At 30.2% G+C, this 14,621-nt stretch overlaps 1 protein-coding gene across 2 annotated transcripts in view; it reads left to right on the top strand.

The window, feature by feature from the left end:
• The window catches only part of LOC111624467 (macoilin-1-like), a 124,676-nt gene that overhangs the window by 91,197 nt on the left and 18,858 nt on the right, over positions 1-14,621 (top strand). For both annotated transcript variants that reach the window (XM_023367309.1, XM_023367308.1), the window contains 2 exons: positions 9,093-9,207; positions 9,378-9,915. In XM_023367309.1, the coding sequence (XP_023223077.1) occupies positions 9,093-9,207; positions 9,378-9,915 (653 nt within the window). The remainder of the gene's footprint in view (positions 1-9,092; positions 9,208-9,377; positions 9,916-14,621) is intronic.

Here is a 14,621-nt window from a genome sequence, read left to right as displayed (position 1 = left end):
ATACTTATAGCATTGTAGTTTTTATTTCATGGGCTTGCTGCAGAAATACAAAAATATTAAAATTGAGAAAAATGTAAGATATAACTTTCTGAGAAATAGTTTATACATGAGAAACTTAATTTGCAATAAAAACTATGAACCTCATTGACTTTTCCATTATAATTACAGATTCATCACACACTCACCTTTTCGATTTTTTTATTCAATCAATGCAAAATTTCCCAGAATGCATTTAGGTCCTCCTCAGCTGGATAAATTATATATACATTTGACATTATTAAGTTACCTGGCTGAGGAAGACTTTTGTACAGCCAAAATGCATTCTGGGAGATTTTGCATTGATTGAATAAAAAATTGAAAAGGTGTGTGAATCTGTAATTATAATGGAAAAGCCAATGAGGTTTGTAGTTATTTATTGCAAATTAATTGATAATACAGATTAGATGTGCCCTCTAGAACCATAGTCATGGAAGTGCAGATATATATGTCTTGTAATTTTATTTAATTTGATTTTGTTATTTTATGTATGTACTTTTAATTTCATTTTGTAACTATTACATGCATGTATAATCTTTATTTTGTATAAATATACATATTTCAAAATAATTATTTTGTTTATTTGTTACAACATTGTGAATTTTTTCAAAAATTAAACTATGCACCCTTGATAGTTTTTGAAATTTTTATTGCATCCTTAGTAGCAAAAAGGTTGCCGATCCTGGACTAGACTATTTTTTTTCTGGCTCTGTTACAAGGTAGTTTCAAAAAGTTTCTGGAATTATGCTGGGTTAATCAATTAAACACGATGAAAAAGGGAACATGTAATGCATGTCTTAGCTAAACATGTCAGGAATAGATAAATATATTCAAACAAGTCTGTACTCACTGCAAAGTTGGCAATAATTACCATTTACTGAAGGTCGTGTTAGTCAGATATCGTGAAACAGAGTCTAGCGAAAATGTCCGTGGAAGGTAACATGCAAATATCAAATTTGTGTGTTATTGGGGAAAAAACCCTCTGAGATCTTCAAGATGCTTCAGGATGCTTATGTTGAATCTTTGTGAATGCTCATGGTGGACGTCATGCAATTTCTACCTCTTCCCCTGGTTGAAAGATGCCATCAAGGGACCACTTCAGGAATGTGGATGAGGTTATACAGAGTGCAAAATCTGTGTTGCAGGTGCTGTTGTGAGAAGGCTTTCAAGAATTTTTTCAGCAGCTATACTAGCATTCACAAAAGTGTGTGGTTGCCGAAGGACAATACTTTGAAGGACAACACATTGCTTGATTTGTCAATTGTACACATACTTTTGAGTAATAAATCAATTTTGGAAACTTTTTGAAGCTATCTTGTATATATAACAGTGGGAAAGTATGGTAATTGGTTAAAACATGACCCCAGATTTTTGGTCTTAGAAACTTGAAATGTTGAAAAATGCAAAAAAATTCAAGAATATTTTCTGTGTGGGTGGGTAGCATAATTTTGTTCACATTGTTTGAAGTTTAATAACTCCTGTGCTTTTTGTTGAACAAATTTTGTTGAATAATTGTAACGCCGCCGTTTTCCATGCTGATGCTATTTTGTTTGATTCTCGAAAATTTATATTTTGCCCTTATGCGATCGTGGATCCAACAGAGATTGCAATCGAATGGAGCAAGGCAGATATTATACAAAAGGTTGAAAATAGACGACATCTAAAATAAGCAGAGGCCTGGCACATCTATAAATACAGGGAAAAAGGGCAAAATATAAATTTTCGAGAATCAAACAAAATAGCATCAGCATGGAAAGCGGCGGCGTTACAATTATAAAGAACAAATGGACAATATGAAAATGGAAAATTGCGCAATAGAATCTCAGAAGATTGTAGAGCATACGTTTTGGAATTTCCGTTTGGCAAATTTAAATTCTGTTAGTTCGATCCTGAAGAAGGTCTGTTAATTTGACTGAAAATGTTCGAAAAGTTTTAAAATAGACTGCATTTTAAAGGTATTTGGAGCTTAAATGCTGATTTCTTCATATTCCAATGATTGATCATTTCAATATTTAATTATTCCTGATTTGTATTTTTGGTGACAAAAACGTTTTATTTTTAACCAGTTCACCATATCACTCTTTGATCTTTTGTTTTTATTTTTCATTAGTTAAGTCTGACAAATCTATGATTTTTAAAATCTTTGAATGACATTTTGCACACATTGTATGTGGATTTTTATTGTTCTTTAGATGTTTTGATATGGTTATTCTGAAAATACCCAGCCAATCTTGAATAGTGTAAATGGATATGTATTTCTTGGCTCTTTCAATAGAAGTTTGCATGCTATCAACTTCCATGAAGCTATGGCCACTTTCTAAAAACTTATGTTCAATATTATCTAAACTTATTGTTTCACTGTATTTAGTTCAAAATATATTTTTGTTATGGTTTTGTCCGCAAGTATCCAATTATAATTGCACATGTTTCACTTCAGGTTTTAATTGCATTATACTGTATACTGTACTTAAATAATCAGGTTCCATTTCTGAGTTTTTTCTTTTTCCATTCACTTCAGCCCAGCAATAGCAGAATGCATCATTTGAATTACTAAGTTAAGTTATACATATAAATTTTGAGACTATAATACATAGAACTCATGTCAAAAGAAGGCATTTGCAAAATTATTTTCTCAATTCCCGATTACCTAATGTAATGCACATAAATTCCTTGTGTTTTTGACAGTGTTCTTTGTCTCCATCTGTAGTTTTGTTGCATTCTATTTTCCACTGAATATACATTGTACAATGGAATCTTGCTTAGCAAGCATAATTCATTCCAGAATCTTACTTGTAATGTGAAACACTTGTTAAGCAAAACAATTTTTCCCATATAAATTAATGTAAAATACAATAATGTGATATTTGAGTATTTTTTCTATGCTGAAAAAAATACTCAAATATTTTGTGTATAACATTTATTCAATGAAAATTATACAATATACATTGTTAAGGAGCATGAATAATCTTCATCTTTTCTTCTAGCATGAAATGACCCAACCTGGAATACAAATTTGATCTGCAGAGAACAAAAAAAAAATCACAGATAATTTGTCTGATAAACGTGCCAAATGATATGCCAAATTCTTGGACTATGTAAAGATTCTATATTAAATATTAGAAATTAATTAATTTGACTAGAGGTAGGCAGTTATGCTACCATCTCATATTAATTTTAATAATTATAAATAAATAATTTTAATAGACATTTCTAAAAATTAATTTGGAATTGGTCATTAAAAAACCGGTTGCATCAACCATAGAGATGCCAACTTTATTAAATTTAACAGCATAACTGACTACCTCTAGTCAAATTAACTTCATAAGATTGTGTCATGTACAAAGTTTACACCAATTTTTTTTCAGATATATACTATACACTATATATATATATATACTATTATCAGATATATACATATTATCTCACTAACAGACTTGTAATTATTATTTAAGAATTCTTATAAGTTATACATTTTAGTGAGTTTAGATGAGGATCAAGATAGAAATGTATGTCTTTTCAGGAGTATTGCATATTCCTGAAGAGACGTATTTCTCCTTTCATCACAGAAAATTTTCTGTAATCTTTAAACTTTCAGGACCAGTCTTTTATATGGTTCTTTGTGACCTATATTATCTGTCTCAATAAAAAGTTTTTCCTTTTCATTTATATGTATAAGCACTGTCAATCATATCTGCGGAAGTGTATAAAGTTCTAGTAGAAACATTCTTGCATATTGTGAATTTATTTAAACTAATATTCAAGTAGAAAATTTTAGAACTGTTCCATGACTTTAGAACCATCAGTACACTCTCCTTTTGTTGATAATACACTTTTACACAAGGAGAAATTCTTTTTTGCTTTTTGTAATCAGCTTTTTAAAAATTTTTGCAAATAGACATTCTTGTATGCTCTGAAAAAGTTTGCCACAGTTATATTGACACTGTTTATGGTTACAGAATTTTGGATCAATTCTTTGTCTTCTTTTAATGTTTTTCATTCCACTTTGATGGCTCATTTCCACTGACTTCACTTTCTTTCTGTGTTGTATTTCTCAACTGTTTCTGGTGTCTCAGTTTCTTTTACATTCTCTAGCTTCTGATTTAGATTTATAGTCAAGATCTTGAACAGAACAGTCTGAATCAACATTGAATTTGTTTCAATGTAACTGTCACACTAGAACCATATTTGTTTCATCATAAGAACAGGTGACTTCATTTTGATTTTCCATTAGACTCTTTGCACTTTTTCCATTGTCTCATCTTCAACTTTCATTACAAGTTCATTGAAACACTCAATACTTGTCATTATTCTATCAGGAATCTCTTCAAGAGTTGAAAATAATTGTGTTTAAAATTTCTAGAATTTCTGCTTACTTCATCAATGATCATAGAATTTGCTTTTATGAACTTTTTAACTGTTGTAAGAATTTTTTCAACAAATTGTTTGCTAATAACATTCCTAGTCCACCTCTTCAACAGATAAATAGCATCAGCAGTTCCTCATATGCTAAGTAATTTGGCACTAGAGGCAGTTCTTAGGTGCCTCTAGTGCCAAATTACTTAGCATTTAATTAATAATAGTAGTAGTAATATAGCCCAATATAATTCAGCAGTCGTTTGGATTTAATATATAACTATTGGGTTTGGATGTTCGTATTTCTTTGTGTGTGTACAGTAAGACCCTGCTTAACATGGGGAGCATTCCTAGACGACAAAGCGCTAAATGAAACAGCATTAAACGAGGTCATTTTAACATAGAGTAAATAGGGATAGGGTAACAAGCGACCAAAAATAAACAAATTTTACTTTAATTTTAAGTTATTTTTATATTGATTTGCATAATAATATATGTTAAATAACACACAAACATATGCACACAGAAATGCAAAGTTCATTTTTTGTGATGAAGGTTCTGACTTTTCTGAAATTTTTGTTTTTTTGCAATGAAGTTGCGAAGTTTCATTTGTTGCTTTTTTTTTTCTTAAGCAAATGTTGGTAGCAGAAGATTGCATTCAAAACACCTTGTTTTGCTTTTGCACTCCTTTAAAAATCTAGATCATTCACTACAATTTGATCAATTTGATTTTGGTTATCATTACCAAACTTTTACTAAGGAAATATTCTGGGAAATTCTTTGGATTCTTCGTTTTCAGAATCACTAGTTTCCAGTTTCATGTGAATTCCATGTTCTTCCAGTTCTTGAAGGTCATCATTGGTAAGGCTCTCACCAGATACTTGTGGTAACTCCTCAATATCCTGCTCATCTACATCTCCTAGTTCTGCTGTATCAATTAGGTTGATAATTTGGCCAATCTAACAATACAGCGATAGACTCTTCTTGTTGAGAATTCTTCAGCCATAACTTCTTCCACACTTCGTTCATGCATTTATCAGTTAATTCTAGCCAAGAGAAACCGATATTGCCTATGGCATCCATGATGTTATATTTTTTCCAAAATTGCACCAAACAAACATAGATTTAAAGAGAGTATACTTTTTTGCCACCTTTTTCAGGTTGGTTCATGTTTGTAAATAATTGTATTATATACAAATCAATAAAATGCCACGATAATTTAAATTGGTGTAAATTTCGAGCTTTTTTTTTTTAAGGCTTCGAGAGACCATGTTATATCGAATCAGCGTTAAGCGGGATCTTACTGTATATATATACACCATGCCGAGTAGAAGCGATGGCTGGCTGAGTGCCATAGTGGGAGTTATATGCCATAGACGCTGAGTCATCTCCCACTGGCTCCATAAGTAATCAAGTATAGTTATATCTAAATTAATAAATTCTGGAAGCGAGGATTGGATGAAGATAGCGTAATTGGATATGCACCTGCATGGTATGCAAGAGTTGCAGGTTCAAGTCCTGCTTTGGGCCAATTTTTTCTTCCAGAACCTTCTTAATTATTAAAATATTAAAGTTATAGTGACTTAAAAACAGTAAAATTGATTTGTTTTATTAAAATAATTATAATATTTATAGTAATAATGAACAGTTATGTATTTGAACCAGAACAATAATGGACCAGGCTGCAGTTTTTTAGATCTCTATGCACAAAGCTATTGATTTTAGTAGTGTTTTGCTCTTATACATCATATTTTTCCTGTTAGCAAGCAGTCATCTGTCTAACTGTTATGATGAAAATTTTTGAAATAACATGACTTCTGGTTCAAACTGGAAGTTTGTATATAGTTAATCTGGGGCATATGGTTTCTAATCTTTCCATATCTGGTCTTGAGTTTCATCTGTATAATGCTATTCTCGAGATTAAGAAAGGACAGATGGACATTAATGAGAATTTATAGGTCTGCAATTTTAAAATAGCATCCCAATATTTGAAAATATAATTAATATAATGTGAAAAAGCATACTCTTTTCCTTATTGTATTTTTGTTTGAATTTTATAAAAATATATCCCTAGATGATTTTTATTCTGTTTTGTTTGATAGTATACTGAAATTCAACATTTCTGTGAATTGTCTTGCAAAGTTGCCTCCCAGGAGGAATTTAGAAAGAAAACTGGTTCATATTTAAGTATTAAACACTGGAAAGGAAACTTAGAAAGTGCCACATGGCCAGCCAGTTAGTCTGGCACAAAGGTTTAAATATTAGTGTTTTGTGATTTTATCCACTTGATCACTAGTGAGCATCTGTTTTAGAAGTTTTAGTGCTTGACAAAGTGTAACAAATACATTAACATGACATTTCATAGAGCATATTACATATGTATACAGAATGAAATAAATTTAATGTAAATATTATTTTTGTGTGTTTATGATATTTATAATGCTCTAGTCAAACTAAATAATCAAATAATCATTTTTTAAGGGAGTTTGATACTGCTTTATTTTGTAAAAACAGTTTGGTTGGTTCAAGAATCAACTGATAACAACTTCAGGTAAAGCAATAAGTAGTTGTTGCATTACCTTAAGTTACATTTCATCCAGTTATGACAAATAAATAGAGTTATTAAAAGAATCATAAGAATGCCAATTTATGTTTGTTATGAATGGAATGATGAAAAATGAGATGATAAAAGCAGTCATTGATTGTACACATTCCAAAATGCAGTCTCATAATTGTAAATGAGTTCTACCAAAGACCTTGTAATGGCTGAAAATTGTTGAATGTGTTTACATATTCATAGACATGGCTAAATTGTTTGATTTTGTTATTGTCTCATTTGTTTTCATATATGTTGATTGAATGTAGATTAAATAAAAACAAAGCTATAACTTTATTAAAAATTAAAGTTAACCATAGACATTATTAAATTGTTTTTAAGTTCAATTTATAAAATAGTCTAAGTTTTTTGTTTGAACCTTTATGTAAAAGGAAATAACTGTTGTCTGTTTATTAAAATATATTTTGTAGTTATAAGACCGAAATAAACACTATTTAGGAGTAATGTACTCTACATTATCTCAGTTTCTATATTCGTTGGTTTCATTTTTAACAGATTTCTTTTAGAATGTGTGGCTCTTCTATTGTTTTTTGACATCATAATAAGTTAGTTATGGTGAATTGCTAGTATGTAAACACACTATAATGTCACACTTATTTTCATTTGTGAAACATTTCTTGAAATTGTCATTATCATAACATTTGTGATGCCAATTTGCCTTTTGAAATTCTCTTTAAGAAAAATTGGAACTACAATGTCTTGAAAATAGTAAATTTGAATAAAATACAGTACAGCATCGATTATCCGAATATCAATAACCGAAACATTGGTTAACTGAAAGCATTCCAGTCGGAAAATTTAAATTTCTGCTAGTGCTGTGGTGCTGCAATATTTAGCTATGTCTTGGGCTACTCCAACATTATTTTTGTTGGTGTGCATATTTTAGCTGGCAGCACTGGCATGACCATGAGAGTGTACTTAAGGACGCACCAGGATTTGAACAGATTTCAACATGGGATAGGTTAATATATTTTTTCATACCTAATCGATTATCCGAACAACCCCAGTCCTGAATTGTTTCGGATAATCGATGCTCTACTGTATCTGTTATGTTGGTTAAAAAATTGTCAAAACAAAGTGAAATGATAGTAGAAACACACACAAATCAATTTCGTTGAAAATTTTTTGAGAATAAAAGTTGACTGTGTTAAAAAATAGCAAGTCAACTTGGATAAAAAATTTTCAATTTGTGTCAAATGCCAGCATCTGAACTGTCTTGTGCACTTTTAAGATTTTTTTTTAATCGAATCTTTTAAATATAGAAAAAGATTGATTGAACCTGTCTACTGAAAGTTACAATCAAAAGATAGAACAAATTTTTTGAATTATTGTGTTCTAACTGCCAGTACCTGAGGATGATGGTTATTTACTGTTGAAAGTACTTGTATTTTGTTATCAGTAATTAAATCTTGTTCTGATAGCACCAGTAAACAGCTCGTTCACTTTCATTTATTTTTAGTAAGTGGCATTGCTTATTTTTCTGTTTATTCTAGTATGTTATAATTTTCTTATATATATATAAGAAAACAAAGAACTAATTGCGTCAGCTCCTATTTTTATTCTAGGAAAGTCATAATTGGTGCAAAATAGAATATGTGAAAATAATATGTGTTCATTGTATTACATGGAAGTCCACTATAATGTGTTTCTTGATATGATTCTTTCTGATATAAAAAGAATTATGCTAACATTATAAAAACTTATATTGAAATTAAGAATGAAATGTCAGATAGTTCCAGTTGCACTCTTTGTCATTTGATCCTTTTCTATGTAATATTATAAATACATTAAGTATACCTGTGAATACATATAAAATTTCTAACCTTTATATTAATAAGAACTTATAATGTAACAAGAAAATTCTCAAATTAACATATATAACCAATGTATAATAATAATACATTTCCAGAAGTATAGTTTCTTTTTATAAGCTTTTGTTTTGTCATTTGTTTCTAATGAAATTACATTAGATTTAATTTTTTTAAGTAAGAATTATTTAAAAAATTCTAAAAGACAAATAATAATTAAATATATCAATAAGATTTTGATATGTAAAGTTTAATATTTTTTTTGAAATATTTAATAGAGAAAGCAAAAAGAAGTGGCCAAAGAAAATGAATTTTATATACAGTTGTTACAGTTGGCATTACCAGCCGAGTCTCCGAGTATAACATTGGTTAATTCTTCTGAAAAAGAAAAAGGCAAGAAATTTTTAACAAAAATTCAATTTGTAAAAATGTTTAAATATTTTAGAGTTTCTATTTTTATTTTTTAAAGTACTGAATCAAAATTTATCTCTATTAATTAAAAACTTTTGCTTATTTTTTTATATATTATTTTCTTTGATATTTAATAATTCATTTCATTTTAGGTTCTAAGACAAATGAGGAAGTAATCTCAAATGGAATTAATCATTGCAATTCCAACCAAAGCCATGCAAAGAAATCTACATCTGGCGGAAGTTTGCCTAATACCGGAGGGGGAAAACTGGTTAATCAGAATCAAGTTACTGTGACATCTAGTGCCACAATAAACTCCACTTATTCTGAGGTGGATATGAGAGACTTTAGAAAACATAATAATGCATCACATATTATTGATAGACATGAATATCAATACATGGAACATCATCTCATCAAACAACAAGCTAGTGTTAATACATATGAGGACAGTGATGAAAGTTGTGAACAGGAAAAAACATCATTTAAAGTGAATGACATTGCTATTTGTTCATCACCTTCAGCTAGAGGTTCATCAAGTAATAAATGGGATCATCATTCACAGACTAACAGTGTTAAAGATAATTTAACTAATCAACAGACTAGTAACAGTCGAAGAAATAGAAGTAACTCGTCCAAAGAAATGACTGCCAATAATTTGAATGCACAAAAAGATGAGCACACTTTGAGGTCAGTTTCCTTTTTTTTTTACATTAATTTGAAATTAGACATGATTTATGACATGCTTTAATGTAATATTTGTTTGTTTTTAACATGAATAGCATGCAATTTTATCATAGTTATCTATAGTATGAATAGTATACAACAGAAGTATTTTTCTCTTATGCATCAGAATTGTTTCTGTTGTATAACATTTTAAATTAAACATAAATTAGTTCATTTAATTATCATAAAATTATTGTAATTTCACTTTAATAGCATCTTGATGATGTCTTGAATGCTTCAACTCTTTTTAGTATTATTTGATTTCCAGATGATAAATAACTTATTAGTTGTCTAGTATTAATATTTGCTCAGTTATTTACAATGACCTAAAATATGCTTATAAATAAATAATCTTTAGAATTTTCAGTGTTGAGTAAGTTTTTCATTTATCTGATAAGTTACATTCACTTCATGTTTAATTTGAAATTATTGTATTTATCTTGGATTTATGTTGACATAAGGACTCTATTTGCATGTATTTAAAAAATTATGATTTTGAAACTTTTATTCTAAGATATTAAATATTGGTTTGTTTGAAGAATTTATGCCAGTTTTTTAGCTGCTAAGTAAAACATCTTTAAGTATATTACAAAATAAGGACTGATGAATAATATATTATCTTCGTTGTGTTATAATACTGGTCCATTAGTTATATAACTAAAAATATTTTATAATAAAACTCACAGGGCACTGTCTTTTATATGGTTTTGCAAATCTTTAAAATAATTTAATTTTTTTCATTTAAAAAGTTTTGTAGGTGATGGAAACTATGATGATTAAGGAAGGAAGGATTTAAAATACCGGTAGGCAAAATCTAGAAAATTTAAGAATTTTTTGAGTAACATGCACAGTTTTTCTTGTCGTTTCATTACAACATGTGAAAGTGTGTTATCTTGATTTAAAAAATTTTTCTATTCATTTCTGCTAAATGTTCATCAATTGCAAATTACATAATTGAGCATAATACCTAAACAAACAGTTCATAACAAAAAAGTGTTTACAATACTATCAAACATTTTTTGGGGTATAATATAAGTTTACAATATGGCTTAAAATCTCTACATTTTATCCATAAATTACATGTTATTAACTCAAAACGATCTGCAGAATTATTGAGCTATTTTCAGGTTACATTAATAATTACTGTAGTCTATCTCTAGTCAAATTAATTGATACCTAGGTGTAAGGAATCTAAAGTTTGTCACTCATTATGACTCCATGCAAGCAAAACATATACATGAGACATGCTGCAAAAGGTAAATAAACTAGAAGTGTGAGACTGCAATGACATCATTCCCAGAAGGAATATAAACCCTGTAAAATCTAGCATCAGGGAGGTGAAGCTACAACTGGTGGTGACAAGCAACAAAAGTAGCAGTACTAGAAGTTTTGTTTGTGAAACTAGCAACTCGTTTGTTGTGGAGATAGCTGATATTCCACTACCTGTGTCTTGAGGACTACTTGTGTACAAGTTTTTTTTTTTTTTTTGTATTAGTTTTACTGACTCTAAGTGGTTTTTAGTTAAATAAACCTAACTTGTGCTTTTGTTTAGATGCCCTGTCATGTCAATTTGAAGCTTTCAACACCAGATTCTATTTCTGTTTTCCTGACATTCCTGACATGATCACAGTCATCTCGTATTCAGTTCAGGTGCAAATTACTGACCAACCCCTACTTACAATTGTGTGGCATCCTTCCCATTAGGGACCTTGGTCTACATAAAGAAGGGATGTTGCACAACTATTGACTTAGCCTGAAAATAGCACAATAATTCAGCAGATTGTTTGGCTCTATTCATAAATCTTTTTGCATTATACTTTTTGTTCTTTATTACTGAGCACTCTGAAAACTTTCCATTTTTCATATATCCAAGCATTGAAGCATATATCATCACACCAATAATTGTTGGACAGTAAATACAGTATATTGTATTTGTTTATAAATCCCATGGCTTTCAAATGGTCTTTACTTATGTTTTTGGTACATTTAGTGTTTCAGTTTCTCAAACTTAAATGTTTTTTTTCATTTAAAACCTGGATTTGATTTGATCATCATCAACTTTTATCGAGTGTTCTGCTCTTGATTCATCATTTACATTTTTGATTATCCAGATGAAACCTTGCAAACTATTTGACAGATTTTGTGACACAGTTGACCAACTTAAACTTCACAAATGTTATTTTGCTGTAGCAATGATTGCATTCTTTTTTTCTCAAATCATGTAACATTGTATGTCTAAATGTATTATGATTTTAATACAGTAATACCTCGACTTACGTGAACCTGGAGTTACACGATTTTCAAATCTCGTCGATTCATCTTTTGTTTGAGCACCATGCAACTCTTGATTACTCACTCCCCCCCCACACTATTGTTCGGCTTACATGTTCGGATGTGTCGCGCGGAATCAACACACAGCTACAATTTATTTTGTGTTATTTATTTCTGTGTTTGTTATATCTACGGAGCCTTGAGAGACTCTATGTGGTGATTTCTTGTAACTGTGAATGAATCAAAAGACGAGATAAGATTAACGAGAACATTTATTAGCTTACATACATCCGACTTGGATTTTACATGTATTGCGAAATTATACCCCGACTTACGCGAATTCGACTTACGCGGTTATCGCTCGGTCCCACCTATCGCGTAAGTTCGGGGTATCACTGTACTTGATTTTTATAATTTGATACTTTATTCTGTATAATGCAATGCTGTGTCAGTCTAGCTACTGTGATTGTTACCTCTATTATTCGGTTCCCAGCCATCCTCATGTGATCCCTCTTCCTCTTCCTTCTCTTCCCCCATTCCTCTCCTCCTCCTCCTCCTTTCCCCCCTTCTTCCCCTGGCTATATGTATTGGTAAGGCCGTCTCTTTCACAACTGTCAACTGTATAATGCAATGCCCTTTATATAAACAGATGCTGATAAATACTATTATTATTTAATATAATTAATTAAATATGAATATCATCAAATTTAAAACTGGCATAAACTTTTCAGACAATGCCAATATAAACTGTAAGAATATATAATAATTAAATTGAATTTTTTAGTAATATTAATTAAGTAAATTTGCTTGCATAACTATTTTAAATAAATTTTATTTCATCAATATGTTTGTTAGTTTAAAAATATTGCATCTCAATGTAATGGATCACGATACTTACAATTTTTCTTTTTTAATGTTAATCAGTTTAATAACTTTAGTACTCCAAGCTATCATGCCAGATGTTTTTTCTTAATCATTATTCCATCCTGAGATGTTAAACAATATAGATGCCAATGCACAGAATTTTTTTTCTGGTTTTGAGACCTCTGAACCCAAAAAAGTCAAAAAACATCAAGCTTTGCAAAAACATCAAATTTGACATGATTTTAATACTTTCCTGTGTTATATATACATAACAAGCTGGGAAAATAATTACATTAAAACCCCGCTTAATGCTGATTTGATGTAACACGGTCTGCTAGAAGCCTAAAAAAAGCTTGAAATTTACACCAATTTAAATTATCGTGGCATTTCATTAATTCGTATATAATGCAATTATTCCCAAACACGAACCAATCAGCAAAAGGTGGCAATTCATCATAGCAGAGTTGCGCAGTGGAAGCGTGCTGAAAAAAGTACTTATGCTGTACTTTCCTTAAATCTATGTTTGTTTGGTGCAATTTTGGAAAAAAATATAACGTCATGGATGCCACAGGCAATATTGACTTTGCTTGGCAATAATTAATTGATAAATGCACAGTGTGTGGAAGACATGGCTGGAGGTATCCAAGAATTTTCAACGGAAGAGCCTATCACTGTATTGTTATTTTGACAATTTGGTCAACCCAATCAATACAGTAGGACTAGGAGATATGTAGACGAGTAGAATATTGAGGAGTTACCTCAGGTTTCTGGTGAAAGCCTCGCCAATGACAACCTTCAAGAACTGGCAGAACAAGGAATTCATGTAGAACTGGAAAATAGTGATTCTGAAAACAAAGAATTTCTCTGCAGATTTCTTAGTTAAAGTTTGGTAACGATAACCAAAATTGTTGATCAAATTGTAGCAAATGATCCAGAATTTGAAAGGAGTGCAAAAGCAAGATGAGACATTTTGGATGCAATCTCCTATTACTGACATTAGCTTAAGGAAAGAAAAAGAAAGCAACAAATTACTACACAACTTCATCTCAATCTCAATGAGAGGATGTATCAAAGGAAATCAGAAAAAATATTGCAACTCAAAGCCCAGATTGTGCAATTGTACTGTGATTTTTGTTGAAAAGTAGTCATCAACATAACAACATGTTCTCCAAGAGATTGTGAAGAAAAACAGCAGTCATATTGAACATGTAATTCACTAGAAACAAATTCCTAGGCTTTGGTGATTAATTTTATACCAGTTTTGTATGAATCTTGTTGAGAGTGAATATGTTATAAATAAAAGAAATGGTATGACATTTTCCGTGCTACCCTGTAGGTAGAAAGTAATGCATTGAACAGGTTAGGATAGTTATATGTATTCATTAATTTAGTAAAATTTATTAAATGTAAAGGTTGATATTCAGTATTTTTGCCAAGATTCTAAATTCTGTTTGGTTAGATATTAAAATAAAATATTTTATGTATATAGTTGGTAATGATGATTGATGATACTGATGGGGGATATTATTGTTCAA

The sequence above is a fragment of the Centruroides sculpturatus genome, unplaced genomic scaffold (assembly GCF_000671375.1).
Source record: "Centruroides sculpturatus isolate CEXI.00-Female unplaced genomic scaffold, Cexi_2.0 scaffold286, whole genome shotgun sequence".
In the NCBI taxonomy this organism is placed as follows: domain Eukaryota; kingdom Metazoa; phylum Arthropoda; class Arachnida; order Scorpiones; family Buthidae; genus Centruroides; species Centruroides sculpturatus.
The sequence above is the reverse complement of the archived record's forward strand: the minus strand, read 5'-3'. Positions and strand labels throughout refer to the sequence as shown.